Below are 22,078 nucleotides of genomic sequence, written 5' to 3'. Positions count from 1 at the left end.
TTGTAGGCATCCCAGCTAGGTAGGACTATTGATTGCTTCTGTCCCTTGTTGGTTTCCATAGAGCCTTCAGGTACAATGCGTTTATTTTGGCTTACAGTTGCAGAGAGGGAGTTCTTAATGATGAGGAAGGCAGCTGGGGCAGGAAGCAGGCAGATTACATAACACCTATAGCAAACTGGAATCGAGGCAAGGCTATAAAGTCTCAGAGTTCATCTGCCAGTGACATACTTCCTTCGGCAAGGCTCCATGTTCCAAAGGTTTCACCCTCCACCCCCAGCACCCCCAGCTAGGGAATAATTTCCAAAGACATGAGTCTATGGGAGACATTTCTCATGGAAACACGTAAAACTCCAGAAGTGGTGTTAAGCATGTAAAGCCCAAGTGCTGAGAAGCAGAAACAGAGTGATCTCTGAGTCATTATCCAGCCAGCCTGATCCAACTGACAGAGTGTACCAAATGATACACTCTGTCTTAAAAGCTGCTGGGCAGGGGTGGCACACGCCATTAATCCCAGCACTGGGCGGGGGGGGGCACAGAGGCAGGCAGACCTCTGAGTCTGAGGCCAGCCTGATCTATAGATCAAGTTCCAGGATAGCTAGAGGTACACAGAGAAACCCCGTCTCAAAAACCAGACACAAACAAAAAGGTGAAGGACACTTGAGGAAATACAATGGAGTTGACATCTGCCTTTCACATACACACAGACACACACACCACTCAAACATCGTTAAGGAAGGGAAGCAAAGGCTCCCAAGCATGTAAATAAAGCTGCTTATCCTTGAGAAATGGGTAGGTTACAGAGATCAAGGAAACAGGTTAGATGAAAGAAAACCCACTCTTCAGTACTGCTCATATTAGTCCCTTAGGATGACAGTTTTGTAAATAGTAATGCCCCCCTGAGCAGAATCAGGAGACCTCACCGAGCTTCCAGGAACAGCAGTGGGCTCAGGGCAATGCCCTTGCTTCTTGGCCTACTGTCCCAAGTAAGTGAAGGCCTCCAGGCAGTACACCAGACATTATCTTTTGAAGCATTTTTCTTGGTAACCATAGAAGGAGATTCCATCTGGCCTTTTCTTCCAGACAGTTAAGAGTGAAGACTTTGGCTTCTTAGAAATCATGTGCACCTGTCCAAACTACCCAGCCCCAAAAGCCGAATCTGGCTTTTCAAAGCAAGGACAGTATTTTCTGTGTAATTGCTATAATTCTCTGTGGGAGCATCACTGATCCATTCACAGAAGACACAGGTGGAAGGAGCCTGTCTTCGTGCAGGAGCTAGGATGCTGTGAACACAGAAGTCATTTAGCGTAAACTCGGTAAGCATTGTATAGCTGGGTGTTAAACAGGCAAAGGCTGCAGGAAGTCCATGGTCTTTAGTCACATAGAATGACAATCTTAGAAGCCTGAACAGTATGAATTAGGAAGCATAGAGGATCTGGGGGGATGAGCACTTGCTGCTTTTCCAGAGGATCTGAGTTTAGTTCCCCGTGCCCATGTCCAGTGGCTTGAAACAACCTGTAACTCCAGTCCCAGGGGCTCCAACATCCTATTCTGGCCTCTATGGGCACCTGTATGCACAGGTGCATACACAGAACATACATGTACACTAAATAAGAAAAGAATAAATCTAAAAATAGTATAGAAGAGCTGAGAAGACAACTCATTAGGTAAAGTACTTGCGCACGCATATAGATACACACTTGCATGCACACACAAGCACACACACACACACACACACACACACACACACACACACACACACACACACACACCTCACTCTTTTACCCCCACAGGTAAGAACTTAAGATATGATCTAGATTTTTCAAGATCAAAGACAATGCACAATCTCTCACTGGGAAAAGAATCCCCAAACCTCACCTGGGAAGGGCACAAAGGCCACCATGAAGGAGGCAGAAGAGAAGACGCAAGCCAACAGGACAACCCAGAGATGTGGCTTTCAGATACGGGACACGACCTGTTATGATATGTGCAGGGGTGCATCTGTCAGGATATCCCAGGATCACTTACTATGATGGTCCTCCGTGGACTCCGGCAAGCTTGCTTCTGTTCTGCTCCTGTATAGACTGGTGGAATGAATGGTCATATGACCAGTTCCTCTCAGTGCTTCCATTATTTATACTGTTGGGTCACTTTCCCCTTCATTTCTCAAGTCACCTCTCTTTTTATTATCCGTCCACCCTCCTGCCTGCTCTCTCTCTGCTTACACAGTTGGCATGGTATAACAGTTGCTCCCCTGTTCTGTGCTAAAACACCATCACAAAGGCAACTTATGAAGGGTAGGGCTTATTTTGACTTACAGTTCCACATAGAGAGAGAGAGTCCATCCTGACGGGAGGCATGGTGGCACGGAGACGGGGCAGGAAGCTGAGCGAGGAAGCAGGGAGCACGCTGGAAGTGGATGATGAGGCTAGGCTATGAACTGGCTAAGGCCTCCTCCTCCAGCAAGGCTCCGCCCCCACATCCCCAAACAGCCCCCCCACCAATCGGGGACCAGGTGGTGAGCCTGTGAGGCAATTTCCCCTTCAAACCATCACCCAAGGGTCCAGACCCTCGGTCCTTTTCTGTCTCACTGGCTCAGCTGTGGATTGATCTTTAGTTCCACCCTGAATCTTCAACGTGGGGATCTCTCATGTCACCTTTTTCTCCCAGTGTAGACCCAGCTCCATCCTAGACTGTGTCAACCTCCCAGAATCTCACACGAAACATGTCAGAAAAGGAAACCATTATCCTTTGGCTTGGCAGAGAGAACGGCTGTGTTCTCTGTTGTACCAGCCAGGATCTGAGCATATCGCACACTTTTTTATTTTTTTAACCACCATATCTAACAAAACTCTCACTTTTGCCTCTTGTGTTAGTTACTTTTATGTTGCTGTGACCCACGAAACCTATTTGGCCCACGGTTTCTGAGAGTGTATCCATGCTCGCTTGGCACCATGCGCTTGGACATCATGGTGGTGGACGTGTGACGAGAAAGATTTGTGGTTTTGTGATGAAGAGAAAGCTAGGGGAGGCATGAGACAGACATCCCCCCAGGGGTCTGCCTTAGGGGATCGTCTTCCTCAGACAGTCTTCCTCAGACACCCCCCCCAGGGGTCTGCCTTAGGGGATCGTCTTCCTCAGACAGTCTTCCTCAGACACCCCCCCCCAGGGATCTGTCTTAGGGGACCGTCTTCCTCAGACACCCCCCAGGGATCTGTCTTAGGGGACCGTCTTCCTCAGACACCCCCCCAGGGATCTGTCTTAGGGGACCGTCTTCCTCAGACACCCCCCCAGGGATCTGTCTTAGGGGACCGTCTTCCTCAGACAGTCTTCCTCAGACACCACCCCCCAGGGATCTGCCTTAGGGGATCGTCTTCCTCAGACAGTCTTCCTCAGACACCCCCCCCAGGGATCTGCCTTAGGGGATCGTCTTCCTCAGACAGTCTTCCTCAGACACACCCCCCCCAGGGATCTGTCTTAGGGAACCATCTTCCTCAGACACCCCCCCAGGGATCTGTCTTAGGGAACCGTCTTCCTCAGACACCCCCCCAGGGGTCTGTCTTGGGGACCATCTTCCTCAGACACCCCCCCAGGGATCTGTCTTGGGGACCATCTTCCTCAGACACCACCCCCCAGGGATCTGTCTTAGGGAACCGTCTTCCTCAGACACCCCCCCAGGGATCTGTCTTGGGGACCATCTTCCTCAGACACCACCCCCCAGGGGTCTGTCTTAGGGGACCGTCTTCCTCCAGCTAGACTCCACCTCCCGGAGCTTCTACAACCTTCCAAAACAGCCTCAGCTACTGAAGACTATGGAGTTCTGATATAGTAGCAAGAACAGACTGAGAGGCACAGTGCACACCTCACTTTTATGCTGCCCAAGGCTCTGTGATCTTCCCCTCTGTGGAGTCACCACCATTGACAGTAACTGTTTTCTTTGATGTCTTTGTGTCAGCTATGAAATGTTGACATTTCCTGCGACTGTAGAGAGGAGTGAAGGCTGGAAACCACTGCACACTGGCGTAGATCCACAGGCTTCTGGAAACGCCCGGGGCTCCAGAGGAAGTAGAAGGTGGGTTTCAGCCACGGCAGATTTGGATCTGGATTTTGAGTGGCTTGCAGCCCTCACACCCAATCATTGGCATTACTCATGGGGTCTCCCAAGCTAGGAAGGGTTTGGGGACCATTGCAGGGGAGGTGACATCTGTAAAAGATGAGATGTGGCTGTATGTGGTGGCACACCTTTAATCCCAGCACTTGGGAAGCAGAGGCAGGCCGGTCTCTATGAGTTCAAGGCCAGCCTGGTCTACATAGAAAGTTACAGGATAGCCAGAGCTACATAGAGAGACTGTCTTAAAACAAAACAAACAAAAAGATGAGTAGGATTGTCAGGGCAGCACAGGTCATTTCAAGACTGAAAGGACCTTGAGAGAATGCAGAGTTGAGTGGTTTGTGGCCCTCGGTGGGTGAAGGGGGTCCTGCTGGAAGTCACTTGGAAACGCTATGGTGCTACAGCCCCACTTCCAAGCGTTTGGGACGCCCGCTCCAACCACAGTTAGATGTGCGTCTTCAGCGTTAGCCAAAAAATCCATTTCCCTGCCGTCAAGGTCGGAGTAGAGGCCGGAAGAGCAGAATCCTGACGCTTCAAATCTAGAAGGGGGACTGACTCACTCTTCTTCAGACAGTTCGATAGCCCACGGGCACCAGGCTGATGAACGCCCAAGTGACATTAGGGGAGGGGACTGTGTCAGCATTACAGCATCCCAGGGAGAAGAGGGAGAATTGCTACGGATGCCGGCCCTTCAATGACAGCGTCACTTAAAGACAAAGTGGGGCCTCTGCCCTGCTTCGTTGTGATACCGTTACCCATGAGGCCCTCACCAGAGCCAAGCCACCCCCGCCCCTGTGAGTGTGTGCACATGGAAGCCAGAGTTTGCCGTCTGCTGTCTGTTTCGGGGGCTCTCCCTCTTGTTTTTAAAAACAGCATTTTTTCTAAAATTTTAATGTTTAGTGTGTAGTGCATGCATTTGCATCATGTACCTGCAGGTGCCTGCGGAGGTCAGAAGAGGACAAGCGATTCCCTGAACATGGAGTTTTGGGTGGTTGTGAGCCTCTGATGTGGGTGCTGGGAACTGAACCTGGGTCCTCTGCAAGAGCAGCAAGTGAAGTGGTCTTAGCCACTGAGCTATCTCTCCAGCCAATTCCACCTTGTTTCCTTGTTTTTTTTTTTTTTTTTTTTTTTTTTTTTTTTTTTTTTTTGGTTTTTCGAGAGACAGGGTTTCTCTGTGTAGCTTTGGAGCCTATCCTGGCACTCGCTCTGGAGACCAGGCTGGCCTTGAACTCACAGAGATCTGCCTGCCTCTGCCTCCCAAGTGCTGGGATTAAAGGCGTGCACCACCAACGCCTGGCCTACCTTGTTTTTTGTTTTGGATAGAGTCTCTTGGTGAACTTGAGTTTGCTGATTAGATAGACTGGCCAGCAATCCCCAGGGACCTGCCTGCCTATCTTTGCCTCCCAAGGGACCTGCCTGCCTATCTCTGCCTCCCAGGGAGCTGCGTGCCTATCTCTGCCTCCCAGGGAGCTGCTTGCCTATCTCTGCCTCCCAGGGAGCTGCCTGCCTATCTCTGCCTCCCCAGGGACCTGCCTGTTCCTGCCTCCCCAGGGACCTGCCTGTCCCTGCCTCCCCAGCACTGGAACTACACCTGGCTTTTGATGTGGGTGCCTGGGATCTGAACTAAGATCCTTTGCCCAACCAGCTATCTTTGATCTCAGGTATTTTGTTACAGCAATAAAAAGAAAAAAGGACTCAGATCCCTAACCCAGAAGGCACATGGAAAGAGGTGACCCCTTGTCTGCATGTCTGTCAGTCTACTTACATGGCCAGAAGTAACCCCAGGCTAGAGCCAAAGTCACCACAGTCCATCCCAGGTCCCATTTTCTCTCCAGTGTCTGTGCAAGACAAATGGGACCCAGTCCCTCATGATCTTAGGCCAGTGGGAGAAACGTGTGTGAATACACGCATGCATGCATCGTGGAAGCCACCACTCAGGGAGAAGGGTGAGAGAGGAGAATCACAAGAGTCAAACAGGACAGACCATTTCCTGGAGGCCCCTGGAGAACTCTGTGGAACCCTGATGCTCAAAGTGCGGCCAGCAGCTCTGACACAGCACAGGAGCTGGCTAGAAGCGGTGTCTTGGGTCCCGCCACAGACCTGTCAAGTCAGAATGTTGGTGCACAAGTTTGCCATGAGTCTTCCATCTTTACTAGACACGATGACTTTGGTAGAAAATGTATTTCTTTCCTTGTATTTAAAGAGTTATGTCCCAGCAAACTGGGCCCTTCTGATCACCCCCACAAGCCTGCCGTGGATATCCAAGTCCACCCCTCCCCCGTCAGTCCTGTCTACCTGTGCTTTATTACAATCCCAGCTCAGCCACTGAGACAGAAGGCTCACATGGCCAACTGTTCTGCAAAATGCAAATTGTGTACGGGAAACACTTCCCCTGGGAGAAAACAGAGCGGCTGTCAGGGAGAGCTATTTTTAAAGGGACCAAATGCTCCAGTGCGCAGTGATTTATCAAAAATCTCAATGACAAAAGACTCTGTGAAAGATCAACACACAGGAAGTAAAAAAGGGGAGGGCGAGCTTGTGAAAACCAGAGAGTGCGACGGGTTTCTTCTTTATACTGATGTATGACCCTGTTAGCGACTTTTCTCACTGCAGTTTATTTTGTTATTTTGGTTTGAAGTTTGAGCAGGGGTGGCTGATCACATTGTGCCCACAATACACACACACACATACACACACACACACACACACACACACACACAGAGAGAGAGAGAGAGAGAGAGAGAGAGAGAGAGAGACGAGAGAGAGGAGAGAGAGAATATTGTGCCCAGCTCACTTTCCCTCTTTTTTTTTTTTTTTTTTTTTTCATGACAGGGTTTCTCTGTAGCTTTGGAGCCAGCCCTGAACTGGATCCGTACACCAGGCTGGACTCCCAACTCACAGAGATCTGCCTGCTTCTACCTCCCGAGTCCTGGGACTAAAGGCATGTGCCACCACCTCCTGGCTCACTTCCTTCTTTTTATTTCGTCCAGGACCCCAGCCCACTAGATGGTAGCACCACTATTAGATATGCATTCTTTCTTGACCATTCTAGAGACTCAAATCTCGGACATGCCCAGAGGTTTGTCTTGGGTGACTCTAAATCCTAATGAGTCAATATTAACCATCCCAATGACTTTGCTTTTTGTTTTCACTAATCTTACTTTACCCTTAGCACAGGTATAAATATAAGTTGATAAATCAAGTTTTAAGATAATGTGGCTAGCCGGGTGTTGGTGGCGCACGCCTTTAATCCCAGCACTCGGGAGGCAGAGGCAGGCGGATCTCTGTGAGTTCGAGGCCAGCCTGGTCTCCAGAGCGAAGTGCCAGGATAGGCTCCAAAGCTACACAGAGAAACCCTGTCTCAAAAAACCAAAAAAAAAAAAAAAAAAAGATAATGTGGCTAATACCACAATAATAATGCTTACCATGCCACACTCCAAACTTAGCGTGTCTCAGTTATGGTTTTATTGCTGTGAAGAAACACCACGATCACAGCAACTCTTATAAAGGAAAACATTTAAGTGGGGCTGACTTACAGCTTCAGAGGTTTAGTCCACTGTCATCATGGTGAGAAGCATTGGCAGTGTGTGGGCAGACATAGTGATCAGCAGGCAGCAGGAAGTGAATGTCACACTAGACCTGGCTTGAGCAGTTAAGACCTCAAATCCCACCCGCTAGTGACACACTTTCTCCAACAAAGCCCCACCTACTCCAACAAGGCCACACATCCTAATAGTGCCACTCCCTAAGGCCAAGCATTCAGACACGAGTCTCTGGGGGCCATTCCGACTCAAACCACCACATAGTTTTCAGAGAGTAGTCACTGTGACCTGTGAGCCAAATAAACCCTTTCTTCTCCAAGTCACTTCTGGTGTTAGTGATTATCACAGTAACAGAAAACAAACTACAGCATCTGATTAGCCCAAGCAAGTCTCATATACAAATCCAAAATCAAGAGACGGAGACGTTTGTCCTTCCATCACAAGGCAAGTCACCTAGCCAAGCCCAGCCTTGATAAGGCAGAGGAGTCCTACCTACTAGAGTTAGGGCCTGGAGGGGAAACGCTTGCAGAAGAGGAATCTCTCCTACCATGAGCTGTAAAATCAAGTTTGGGTATTTTGTGTTGCTTAGGTCAGGACACTGATTCTTGGTAGACTTTATTTGAAGAGGAAATGGGAAGGGGTTGGCATAAATTTCTAGTAGCTATGGTTACAAAGCTCCTGCTAAAGTGTTTCCTGTGAATTATTTCCTGAAAGATCCTAGCAGCAAAAGGAAGACACTTAGATGGCGACTTTACAGGTGAGCTGACTAGTCACAGTACAGCAGAAGTCTGAGTGGGGACTAGATACTTCTGGAGCCTTCTAGATGCTCTGACCACTGCTTTTTTATTGCTAAAGAATAATTAGATAAATGCTTCAAGCACCACCCTGGGATCTGTTAGAGATGTAGAGGAGAAGCCTCAGGGTCGGGCAGCTTGGACAAGCACCAGCTGATGCTAAGCACATGTGAGGGTGTCCACTGTATGACTTTTCCTCAGATACGGTGATGACAGACCCAAGACACAATGTCACCCAAATCCAGCTTGATGGCTGAGCTTACTGGGGACACTTGTTGAAACATGGGTGAGGGGTTACTTATAGAAGCATGGCGCCCCACCACAAAGACCCGTGCCGTCATGGGTGACTGCGGAGAAACCTGCAGCTTCAGTCCTCTGCACTATTAGTAGGCAGCTCCACAGAAGAGTCTCCTCTCTCCCAGCAACAATTTCAGTTTATGTAACTAGAGGAGCCTTGTGAGTCTTGCATATTTCCCAATTCACAAAGATTTCTGCTCCTCCCAGGAAGGTTCAACTTTGAGGAAACAGCGTTTTTACAGCAGCACTCCACGGACCTTAGATTGACAAGGCTGTTGGCTTTTGTACTTCCGTATGCTTATTCATTCCAGATTAATAGAGCACTTATACTCCCATTTGTGGATGGCAGGGGCCGGTGTCTGGCTTGGGTGTTCTGGGCACACCAGGATATTGTAACCTCCTAAATCTGCAAAAGGGTGGATATGATAGTTGGAATGTAATCGGTCCCATAAGCTCACAGGGAGTGCACTATTAGGAAGTGTGGCCTTGTTGGAGGAAGCGTGTCACTGTGAGGGCAGGCTTTGAGGTCTCATATATGTTCATGCCAGGCCCAGTGTCCCTGTGCCTTTCCTGTTGCAAGTCAAGATGTAGGACACTCGGCTCCTTCTCTAGCACCATGTCTGCCTGCATGCCACCATGGCACACCATGATGACGATGGACTAAAGCTCTGAAAATACAAGCTACTCCAACGAAATGTTTTTCCTTTGTAAGAGTTGCTGTGGTCACTGTGTCTCTTCACAGCAATGGAAACCCAAACCAAGACACTGGGGAAGTGACTATCCATAGTGTCTAACCAACTCAGGGCTCTCTTGTCCTCAGCACTGTGACAAGAACGGCTGGACTGTTCTTTGCTGTGGGTGTCACCCTGTGCAGTGTACAATAATGAACCTTGCTACAGTGTGAGCTGTGGGGCAGTGTCCCTGTCACAGTGTGAGCTGTGGGGCAGTGTCCCTGTCACAGTGTGTGCTGTGGGCAGTATCCCTGTCACAGTGTGTGCCGTGGGGCAGTGTCCCTGTCACAGTGTGAGCTGTGGGGGCAGTGCCCCTGTCACAGTGTGTGCCGTGGGGCAGTGCCCCTGTCACAGTGTGTGCCGTGGGCCAGTGTCCCTGTCACAGTGTGTGCCGTGGGGCAGTGTCCCTGTCACAGTGTGTGCCGTGGGGCAGTGTCCCTGTCACAGTGTGTGCCGTGGGGCAGTGTCCCTGTCACAGTGTGTGCCGTGAGGCAGTGTCCCTGTCACAGTGTGTGCCGTGGGGCAGTGTCCCTGTCACAGTGTGTGCCGTGGGCCAGTGTCCCTGTCACAGTGTGAGCTGTGGGCCAGTGTCCCTGTCACAGTGTGAGCTGTGGGGCAGTGTCCCTGTCACAGTGTGAGCTGTGGGCCAGTGTCCCTGTCACGGTGTGAGCCGTGGGGCAGTGTCCCTGTCACAGTGTGAGCTGTGGGCCAGTGTCCCTGTCACGGTGTGAGCCGTGGGGCAGTGTCCCTGTCACAGTGTGTGCCGTGAGGCAGTGTCCCTGTCACGGTGTGAGCCGTGGGCCAGTGTCCCTGTCACAGTGTGAGCTGTGGGCCAGTGTCCCTGTCACGGTGTGAGCCGTGGGGCAGTGTCCCTGTCACAGTGTGTGCCGTGAGGCAGTGTCCCTGTCACAGTGTGAGCCGTGGGCCAGTGTCCCTGTCACAGTGTGAGCTGTGGGGCAGTGTCCCTGTCACGGTGTGAGCCGTGGGGCAGTGTCCCTGTCACGGTGTGAGCCGTGGGCCAGTGTCCCTGTCACAGTGTGAGCTGTGGGGCAGTGTCCCTGTCACGGTGTGAGCCGTGGGGCAGTGTCCCTGTCACAGTGTGAGCCGTGGGCCAGTGTCCCTGTCACAGTGTGAGCTGTGGGGCAGTGTCCCTGTCACGGTGTGAGCCGTGGGGCAGTGTCCCTGTCACGGTGTGAGCCATGGGGCAGTGTCCCTGTCACAGTGTGAGCTGTGGGGCAGTGTCCCTGTCACAGTGTGAGCTGTGGGGCAGTGTCCCTGTCACAGTGTGTGCTGTGGGGCAGTGTCCCTGTCACAGTGTGAGCTGTGGGGCAGTGTCCCTGTCACAGTGTGAGCTGTGGGGCAGTGTCCCTGTCACAGTGTGAGCTGTGGGGCAGTGTCCCTGTCACAGTGTGAGCTGTGGGGCAGTGTCCCTGTCACAGTGTGAGCTGTGGGGCAGTGTCCCTGCTACAAGTTGCAGAACCCGGTTGCCTTATCTAAAGTGTCTACTAGGGCTGGGGAGGTAGGTGTGTCAGCAAAGTACTTGTGCAGGTGTGAGGATCTGAGTTCAGATTCCCAATGTCCAAGTAAGAAAAGCAAAAAGCTGGGGCTAGAGAAATGGTTCAACAGTTAAGAATACTGGCTGTTCTTCCAGAGGTCCTGAGTTCAATTCTCAGCAACCACATGGTGGCTCACAGTCATCTGTAATGAGATCTGGCACCCCTTTCTGGCCTGCAGGCATATATGCAGACAGAACACTGTAGACATGATAAATAAATCTCTAAAAGAAAAGAAAAAAGCCAGTGTGCAGGTGCACACCTGTAATGAGCAGACACACACCTGTAATCCCAGCACTGGGAAACTTCCTTGTTTCAATGAGGGAGGGAGAACCAACTTGGTCAGATAGCCACGTGTAGTAAAACTAGAAGGCAGGCAGGGACACAGACTCCTAGACTCTCGTAACCAAAATAAGCAAATAAATGAATAAAAAAATCAGACACACAGATGATTTTCATAAGTGACTTTTACTGCTCGGTCGTGGTCATTTCTTTTGACAGTGATTCTTGGCCGAGTGTGTGAGACATGAAGGTATAACCGCAAGAAGCCATCAGAGATAGTAACCCCTTTGTCCTCATTTTCTTAGACCATCAAAATATTTCATTTATAAAAATTAATCTAAATATAAATATTGACACTAAAGATCAAAATCACTGGATGACAAAATAATTTTCTGGAACTATAGCATGTTTATGGTTTAAATAGTAAATTAAATCTTTGTACTTATTTGGCACAAGGAAGCCTTTATAAAAGTTCAGATGCCATAGAACAGGCTTTTTCTTCATCATTATTATTGTTTTTTGCAAGGCTTACAGAGTACACACTTTTTTTTTTTCAAAAGAAAACTGAGTATTTTAACACTGTTAGCACAAAGGCAGTCTCGTGCCTCCTAAGGAAAAAAACGTTCTACTTGGAAGTCAGATCTTTTTGTTGTGTTTTTCAACTTTGTTTTAGTGTGAACCATACCCACAGGATAAAATGCCAAAGGTTTACTATTTCCATGTAGTCCTTTCTCTGGGGTGACAGCAGGAGCACTATGGAAATATGAGGTCCCCCATCAGCAACAATGGCACACACAGCGCAGGGAGGGCAGTTAAACCAAGCCTGGGGATACACAATAGAACATGGATGTGGAAACAACAGAGCTGCACTTTTGGGGGCAGAGCATTCCGGTTAGAACCAGCTCACACGGATGGCTTCAGCAAGTTCGGTGGTCTGACCTTTGGTTGTGGATTCTGGGAAACCCACAGGGCTTCGGGAAAGGGACACTAGACCAAACTGAGAACATTGTGTCCTGCAGAGCCAGCACCCAATGGTCACTCACTGGCCTGCTCACTGCCTCGCATATCCTGCCTTTGCCTCACCCCACCGTAACTCTGTGATTCGGAATATCCTGGAAGCCAACATTAAAAACAGGCTGCAAGTCCCCAGTGAGTTGAAGGGAGTGTAGGTTTCATTTGTGTGAACAGATACACTTCAGATATTCATGCATTTAGGCCAGTCTCTCCCCTGAAACAGACCATGAATGCGGAGCCCGAGTCACCTCTTGTGTCCCTCACAGTTTGCACTACTTTTCTCTAAGGCGACTTCCTAACCACCGTCATCCTTGCTGTTGCATCCGAATCTCGTTGAATTCAGTGGGAGATACATTTTGGAGAATGGAACTTTTCTTGGGTAGTACTATTTCGCAATAGTTCATTTACCCAGATTTCGTTTCAATGTCAGTCATGAGCAAGCCACTTCACACTGACTCTGAACAGTGTCCTGAAAGTTAGACTAACAATGGCATTCCTTAGGCCCCTCTCCCCCTGAGTAAATTCATACAAGAACCCTACATTCGAAATGAGACATGGTTTGAAAGAGACCTGGCATGAGTGGGTCAGAGCTTTTCATTCTGTAGCTGCTGATTGCCAAGGAATAGGAAGGACCATGACAGAGGTGGGGGTAGGTACCGGGAGCTTAGCTGGAGGTGGCTGAGCACTGCCCAATGAGATTTCTTTCTAGTGCCCCCTGCTCTTAGCATCTGTTAGGAGATGATAAGCAAGAGTAAACAAGGGTAATAACCCCTCTCCTTCCCTCCTTTTTTTCCTTCCTTCCTTCCTTCCTTCTTTCTTTCCTTCCTTCCTTCCCTGAAGCTCCTCCTCTCCAACGGTTTTCCATTGGATGAACTGAGGACAGGGATAAAAAGAGATTAAAAACACACAGGGATAGTGAAGACAACACACAGGAACAAATTAAACAGGCACAATGCATCTTTTGAACACAGAGCCCTGCTATTGGAAGCCAGCGTCTGGATATCCGGTCTCAGATTCCCCTGGGAGCCTAAGGCAGAGAGTGGGCGGGACCTCAGTGTTGCAGACTGAGATGGCCTTCTGGGTGAGGTATCAAGACAGCCCTGTGCAGCAGTGCACTGTGGCCTCCCCAGGCCCTCGCCTCAGTGGAAATCCACACAGTACTCGATGGCTGTTGGGTCAAGGCACTGTCGTGTACGGCCGGAGGCAGTGGGTCACTGGCTGTGGGGTTCCGTGGTTAGTGGATCACAGCAGACTCCAGAACAGGCTCCTGGAGGAAGCAAGACGGACACCGTCACCAGCTACCTGGCAAACTGATCATGTCAGGCAACAAGGTCACGGGGGATGACTGGACGCTTTCTTCCTGCCTGGATTTACTGAGGTTTCTGTTTGCAAACGGATTCTTAGGAAGCAGGTTTTTTGTTACACAGTTAGATATTTCCTGTGATACATAGTTGGATATTTAAGCATCTTAACCAACACCCAATGCTCGAATTACTCAATTCTCTAATTGGCATTTATTTCTGGAAAGGAAATAAGGGAGTCCTTAACTCAACAGCCATAACCCAACAAGCTGCTCTTCCACTACTGAGACAGGCTCAAATGAAAATATGAAAATGCCCTCTTCCCACTGTCTCTTCTTTCTTTCTTTCTTTTTTTGAGACAGGGTTTCTCTGTGTAGCTCTGGCTGTCCTGGAACTCTAGACCAGGCTGGCTTTGAACTCAGAGATCACCTGCCTCTGTCTCCTGAGTGCTGGGATTAAAGGCGTGCACCACTACTGACCAGCTTAATTTTTTTCTTAGCTTTTGGAAGTTACAGCCAGTATCAAGATGACTGAACTTTGAAAGGTGAGGGTTCACAGATGACCAGTGAAGAAAAGGCAACGAGGGACAGTAATGTGTGGTTCAAAGGCTAAGACCTCATATCATGCCATTACCTGGTACTTCTGCAACTCAGAGTGGACCAGAGGGGGACACCGAGGAAGGGAGAGGCAGAGGGCACCTATACAGCAACAGGTGGGTGTGTCCTTGTATCCCTCCAGCCATTCCACCCAGGGTCTGCTATCAGCAGGGCTTGTACTGTGGGCATGCCTGGGCCAGATCTCTCTTCCCATGTACTGTACTGTTTTCTGAACTCCTAATGCACACACACTGTTATTAACTGTTTTAAGGCAGCCCAGGCTGGTGTTGAGTTTGCTAGAATCCTCTTCTTTCAGCCTCCCCATGTCGAGATTGCATACATAAGCCATCATAATGCAAATTTTGTCTTTATGTTCATTGATGAATTGATTATTTAAACTTAAGAATCATACACATGCACACACAAATTCAAATGCTTACAAAAGACTGGGCTGTAGGAAGACTTGTAAGGTATTTCTTAATTAGCGTTGATGGGGAGGGCCCAGCCCATTGCGGGTAGTTTCGTTCCTGGACTGGTGGTCCTGGGTTTTATAAGAAAGCAGGCTGAGCAATCCAATAAGCAGCTCTCCTCCATGGCCTCTGCATCAGCTCTTGCCTGCAGGTTCCTGTCCAGTTTGAGTTCCTACCCTTGTTTCTCCATGGACTCAGGATATGTAAGCCACCTAAACCCTTTTCCCCCCCATATTGCTTTTGGTCATGGTGTTTCATCACAGCAACAGTAACCCTACCTGAGACACCCCAAGAACCATGTGTCTTGATATATAACTGTGGTTCACCTGGACCTCATCCTGAAGCCCGGACTGGCCCCAAATTTGAAACTTGCAGCAACCCTCCTGCCTTAGCCTCCCTAATGATGGGATTACAGACAGAAGCTGTCCCACCTAGCTGCAAATGCTTTTGTAGCCAATACTCCACCAGCCCCTCCTGTGTGATCCCCAGAGTCTGGGACATTATCCTCTGCCCTGTCCTTTGTCACATTTGGGGGCAGCTGCTGAATCCACTTAGGAAAAGGTATTCATGGCTAACAGAAATTTTCAAATGCATATGGACCATACCAGCGTAGAAGCCCTTACACACCCACCAGACCTGGCACACGTGAGTTTCTCTCAGATCATAGCTGGCTCCTAAAAACAGCGAGATAGAAATACAACTGAGATGACAGACTCTGGTTAGAGAGGCCAGCAATGCCACACAGGGTGACACTCACCTTTCAGAGATACCTTCTCCCAAACCTAAAACAGGCCAGGAGCCCAGAAAGGAAGGTTGCCTCCCGGGGCTCTGCTGGGGCAGCTATGGAAGGAAAATGGAGGAACTGTGGTGTGATGGGATGGGCACGGGAGGGACCCGCATATGCAGGACAGGTACAGAGATAACATTTACCATCACGTCCTTGGTGTCACCTTGCTTTTCTGAGGGCCTGTTCTCCGAGGAGCCTTGTAGAAGGAAGTTTCGGTTAAATGCTTTAATGGGGGTCACAGAAGATGCTTCAATCTTTTCAGCTAAAAAGGAAACAAAATAGAAGAATTAGGTTCCGGAGACGCTGGCTTCATTTCCCCGAGAAGTAACCCCCTAATTAGAGCAGCCTCACGCATGCTTCCTCTCCTGGTCTCTCTGCTACCCTCTGCACTTCCTGGAATCTCCTCATAAACCACCTCACACTCAGACATGTCCAAAGCTTTGCTTCTGGGGGCCCCAAGTCAAGTAGGCAAGATCGGCTGGAGAGACGGCCCAGTCAGGAGGAAGCCTTGCTGGGCCTGAGTCTGGATCCCAGCACCCACGTAAAATCCTGGTGCTGTATGGAGGTGGCAGAGATATGGGCACTTTGGGGGTTACTGGCCAGCAGTCTGGTCCCACACTCCCACACATGCACATTCACACATGAATTTACATGCAGACTCACACACACACAAAACACACACGCACCCTCACACTGACACACAATCACTCATGTGTACACACACTCAAACACACACACAAACTTGAACATACATTGAGTCCCCTACTCATGAACACAGTCACATTCACAAACTTAGATTCACACATGCTCACAAACACTCTCAAACACACATGCAAACACACTCAAAACACTGAGGAATACATCCACACTGACACACTGACTTTCACAGCCTCTACTCAAACTGACAGAAACCCCCACAGTAACACAGTCACACAGTACTCTCGGACACACTGACACACACCAACAATTCACACTTTAACATTCACACTGAAGCAATGCCCTCACTTCTGCACACACCGTTACACACCAATCCATCCCCACACCCAGACACACATACACGTGCATACACCCAACACAGGTACCTCCACACTTCTGTGGCCAACACTAACACACTCTCACCTATATAGTTACACACACAGCTTCACAAACTCACACTCACGGACACACACTCACAAAAAAGCACATACTCATGCACGAATGTGCTCATTCACCCCACACATATTCACACGCATTCACAATGCACACACTCATACACACCCACACAGGCAAACACTCTCAGACTTACATGCACACCCATGTCCCCAGCAGACCACACTCACACTTCATACCCTCTCGAATCTTCACACATACAGGTAGTCACACAAAATCACACAATTCACACTCACAAGTTCACACGAGTACCCTACACCCATACATGTTGTCACACATTCCTAAGGCAATCACACACACACACACACACACACACACACACACACACACTCACACATGTCACCCTCATACAACATTCTCACAAACACACACTCATCCCTACATGCTCACATGCTCACATGCTCAGACGCCCACACTTTCACACACACACTTACTCACACGGGCACACTGACACACACCATCGCTCTCACACCCGCTTATGCTCACTCACACTCAGCCTTCCTCGTGCATACCCTATCACAACTCACACGTAAGTAGAACAATTCTTGGGGAGAGGGCACACTGGATCTGGCCCTCACACTTCCTCATGCTCAGAGCTCCCCTGAGCTCTTCCCATGACTCAAGTTTGGTGTTTTTTTTGGGGGGGTGGGGTGGGGTTGGAGAAAGGGTTTCTCTGTGGCTTTGGAAGCTGTCCTGGAACTAGCTGTTGTAGACCAGGCTGGTCTCGAACTCACAGAGATCCTCCTGCCTCTGCCTCCCGAGTGCTGGGATAAAGGCGTGCACCACCAACACCCGGCCCCAGCGTGGTGTTTTAAGAGTGACCTGCCTTTCTATTATGGTATCTCCATTCTTGTTATGTTCTATTCATCTCCTGACTCAATCTTTCTGTTCCCTCATGTCAGAGGGAGACACTTTAGGGTTACAGAGAAATCAGGCACTAGGGAAATGTCTGGAGATCCACAAAAATGACACCAGCTAACAATCTAAGCAACAGAGGAGAGGCTCCCTTAAATGCCCTCCCCTGATAATGAGATTGATGACTGACTTATATGCCACCCGATAGCCCTCAACCAGCAGCTGGTGGAAGTAGAAGCAGACACCCACAACTAATCACTGAACTGAACTGGAATCCAGATGCAGAGAAGGACGAGTGAAGAGCAAAGGGGTCCAGACCAGGCTGGTGAAACCCACAGAAACAGCTGACCTGAACACTGGGGAACTCTTGCTCCCCAGACTGATAGCTGGGATACCAGCATGGGACTGATCCAGACCCCAGGAACATTGGTTTCAGTGAGGAAACCTCAGAAGTCTATGGGACCTTCTGTAGGAGTTCAGTGCTTATCCCTAGCATAGGTGTGGACTTTGGGAGCCCATTCCATATAGAGGAATACTCTGTGAGCCAAGACACACGGGGGTGGGCCTAGGTCCTATCCCAAAGGATACGATAGACTCTGATGACACCCTATGGAAGGCCTCACCATCCAGGGAGCAGAAAGGATATGGGATAGGTAGGGTTTTAATTGGGAGGGCGGTAGGGGAGGACAGGAGGGAGAGGGAACTGGGATTGTCATGTAAAACAATCTTGTTTCTAATTCAAATAAAAAAATCTGCAAAAAAAAAAAAAAAAAAGACTGACCTACCTTTCACAGGAGGAGCAGGCAGCTTCCTTCTCTGCTGCCTCGATGTGTCTATAGTTTGTACCTACAAACAAACATAGCCTTCAGTAACACTCTGTAGACTGCACTTGGAACTTTCCAGGTCATGCTGTCTCCTAATGGGGAGGGGAGGACAGACACACCTGGTTCCTTTGCTTCTGATGCCGTCGTCTTGTGAGACGCACACAGGGTGCTATGTTCAAGCCAGCGATGGTCAGGGCTGAGATCCTGCTCTCAATGTCAGAGATCTTCGTGCACCATGAAGGCAGGTGCAGGAAACACACCAAGGAAGGAAGAGTCTTGATTAAGGTATTACAAACTCATAAAGAACAAGTCTGCTTTGAGGTAGGCTCATTCATACATGCATACATTTGGGGTAGGCTCATTTATACATTCGATTCTGTTTTTCTTTTGAGACAAAGTCTCATGCATCCCAGGCTGGCCTGGAACTTGCTATGTAGCTGACGATGACGTGAACTCCCGATCCTCCTGCCCACACTCCTTCCTAGGTGCTGGAATTACAGGCATGTATGCAGAGGTTCTTTCCTGCCAGGTTCCGCTGCTGCTTCAGCCCCAAATAAACACAGGGATGCTATATTAATTATAAACTGTGGGTCAATGGCTAGGGTTTCTTATTAGTTAACTCTGTCTTAATTATTAACCCATTTCTATAAATCTATGTATTTCCACGTGGTCTTGGCTTACCAGAGAATGCCCGGACCTGTTACTCCTTTGGCGGTTACATGGCGTCTCCTCAAGGCACCTCTCTGCCTCTCTCCCCATCATTCTCCTCGTCTCCTAGCCCCACCTATCTTCTTGCCTCTCTTGGCCAAACAGTGTTTTATTCATCAACCAATAAGAGAAACATAGATACAGAAGGTCACCCATCTCAGGCATGTGCTATAATACCTGGACTTCCATTCACTCAACTTTTCCCCATCATTGCTCTATCTAGTGTAAAGAAAGGACAAAACACATAAACTTAAGTTTCCAGTTTTACAGTTCTAGAGAATGCACAGGGACAAACTGGAGCACAGGGCCTGGAGCACCATGGGAATGCTGGGCCAGAGCCACCAGGTCTGAGTGACCAGGATGTCTTCTTCTAGGGTTAGGATAAGGGTTGAGAATGCTCTGCAGAGGCACTGGAGCCTTGGTCCTCATGGAGGTGCTGCTGACGTAATAAAAACTTCAGAGAGTGAGACCCACATTGGTGCCATAGTGGCAGGAATTTAGGGGAGCAACTGACGACTTTCTGATTGGATTTAAGGCCTGCTCCACAAGGTGGAACTCATGCCTCATTCTGTAAACCTGGTGAAATACCTGTAGCCGGGGAGGTCATAGGCTCCAGGGGAGACCTGCTATTATTTTGGTAAATGGACACAGCTCCAAACTGCCCTCTAAATTCTCAATTTTACATCCACAGTTTAATGCAGCTTCCACCTCCCATCAAAGAAGCTTCTGTTTGCAGGGGTCAGTGGCAAACATGAGACTCACAAATGGCCCCAGGACAGAGCAGGTGACTGCACAGTGATCTGCCCTAAATAGATGTCTGTATCACACCGTCCACACCCTCGCTCTCGGGACACTGCAGAAGAGGAGGTGGGAAGAGTTTAAGAACAATCTCTGGCTTGCTTGTTTTATGAGACATTTCTCACTGTCTTGGGACTAGACAATTTTGTTAGGCTGGCTGGCCAGCAAGCCTCAGGGATCTGCCTGTCTCTACCTCCTCAACAGTGGGAATTACAAGAACATACCACCATGCCTTCATATTTTTAAAATGTGGGATCTGGGGATGGGAACCTGGACCTCATGTTTGCAAGGCAAGTACTTTACCAATTGTGCTGTGCATCTCCTCAGACCTGGCTAGGATACAGTGTTAGGGTATAACAAAAGCAGGTGGTAGTGGTGGCACATGCCTTAATCCCAGCACTCAGGAGGCAGAGGCAGGTGGATCTCTGAGTTCAAGGCCAGCCTGGTCTATAGAGTGAGTTCCAGGACAGCCAGGGATACATAGAGAAACCCTGTCTTGAAAAACAAAACCAAATGAAATAAAACAAAACAAACAAAACTAAAGACAGTAGCAATATCAGGAATTTGTAACGAACTTGTGCTGTTTCTCTCTTTTTTAAAAAAATTATGTATTTATAAAGTGAATCTGGGGTGCACATGCCATGGCACTTGTGTAAGCCTGAGAACAGTTCTGTGGAATCGGTTCTCTGGTTCTTTCCTTCTCTCTTTTTACGGTGTTTCTGTGAGAGAGAAATCAGGTTTCCAGGCTTGTGTGGTTAGTGCCCTTCTCTGCTGAGTCGTGCTGCTGGCCCCCTGCTGCGTCTTAACCTAGAGAAACACATGGACCTCCCACCTTTTTCTGTACTTATGTATCTTGAGCCGCTTCTCAGGTAGCCCAAGCTACCCCTGAATTTTCTCTGTACCCAAGGATGATTTGAACTCCTAGTCTTACTCCTCCTCAGTGTTAGCATTACAGACAAACACCACCATGCCTAGCTGTGGGTCCTACAGTAGTCAATGGGTAGCAGACCTATCATGGGCCTATAGTAGTTTATGGGTAGCAGACCTATTGTAGGTCTATAGTGGTCTATGGGTAGTAGACCTATCATGAGTCTATAGGAGTCTATGGGTAGCAGACCTATCATGAGTCTATAGGAGTCTATGGGTAGCAGACCTATCATGGGTCTATAGGAGTCTATGGGTAGTAGACCTATCATGAGTCTATAGGAGTCTATGGGTAGCAGACCTATCATGGGTCTATAGGAGTCTATGGGTAGTAGACCTATCATGGGTCTATAGGAGTCTATGGGTAGTAGACCTATCATGGGTCTCTAGGAGTCTATGGGTAGTAGACCTATCATGAGTCTCTAGGAGTCTATGGGTAGTAGACCTATCATGAGTCTCTAGGAGTCTATGGGTAGTAGACCTATCATGAGTCTCTAGGAGTCTATGGGTAGTAGACCTATCATGGGTCTACAGTAGTCTATGAGTGGTAGACCTATCGTGGGTCCTTTATAAAGGAAATAAAACAGTATAGGTTCCTGAGAGAATGCCCAAAGATCCCGCTTAGGTTCAGTGATTTATCCTATGACCAGCTCTGACCCACGAGGGACAAGGGCACACTCACAAAAGCCAGAAAGACGCGTTTTCAGAACATACTGGATGAGAGCTCTCAGTGGAGACCGCTGTATGGAAGCTCTGCTCCTCGCCCCTGGCCTGAGAAGTGCACACTACCTGTTCACCCTTTTATTTACCCCCTCGAAAAGACTTTTTGTTCATATATACATTGCACTCTGTGTGGGTTTGTGCATGTGTGCAGAAGCCCATGGAGGTCACAGGAGGGAACTGACTCCCCTGAAGCTGGAGCTTTGTGCACCTGTGGGCACCTGATGTGGGTGCTGGGAACAGAACCCAGGCGCCTTGCAAGAGCAGTATGCGCTCTTCATTGCTGAGCCATCTCTCCAGCTCCTACTCCGTTTCTGTTGTGTCTGCAGCTACTCCTTTAGGCCAGACAACGGTGGCCTGGCTCTCAAGTGGCTTTGAGTCCCTGGTGGGGAAACAGCAGAGAGCAGCCCACAGTAATGAGAGGGGTGGCCTTGGGATGAAATGGGAGAAGATCAGCATAGAGCGTGCACATGTGAGCAGGCGTGTGTGAACATGTGTGCGCGTGTGTGAAAGTTTATGCATGAACACATGTGCGTGCACACGTATTGTGGATGCCAGGCGTTGACATCAGCCACCTTCCTTAATTGCTCTCCACCTTATATTTTCAGAGAGTATCTCTCACTGA

General features: G+C 49.0%; 1 protein-coding gene across 3 annotated transcripts in view; it reads right to left on the bottom strand.

Annotated features, from left to right (window-relative positions):
- Positions 1-11,671: 11,671 nt before the first annotated feature.
- Myrip (myosin VIIA and Rab interacting protein) overlaps positions 11,672-22,078 on the bottom strand; it is a 145,235-nt gene continuing 134,828 nt past the window's right edge. For all 3 annotated transcript variants that reach the window (XM_035444644.1, XM_035444643.1, XM_035444645.1), the window contains 4 exons: positions 18,423-18,527; positions 18,265-18,325; positions 15,619-15,737; positions 11,672-13,588 (listed from right to left, as the gene is read on the bottom strand). In XM_035444644.1, coding sequence (XP_035300535.1) covers positions 13,556-13,588; positions 15,619-15,737; positions 18,265-18,325; positions 18,423-18,527 — 318 coding nt within the window. In that variant the 3' untranslated portion in view covers positions 11,672-13,555. The remainder of the gene's footprint in view (positions 13,589-15,618; positions 15,738-18,264; positions 18,326-18,422; positions 18,528-22,078) is intronic.

This window comes from Cricetulus griseus, chromosome 4, assembly GCF_003668045.3.
Source record: "Cricetulus griseus strain 17A/GY chromosome 4, alternate assembly CriGri-PICRH-1.0, whole genome shotgun sequence".
NCBI classification, from domain to species: Eukaryota; Metazoa; Chordata; class Mammalia; order Rodentia; family Cricetidae; genus Cricetulus; species Cricetulus griseus.
This window is presented reverse-complemented; position numbering and strand designations above follow the sequence as displayed.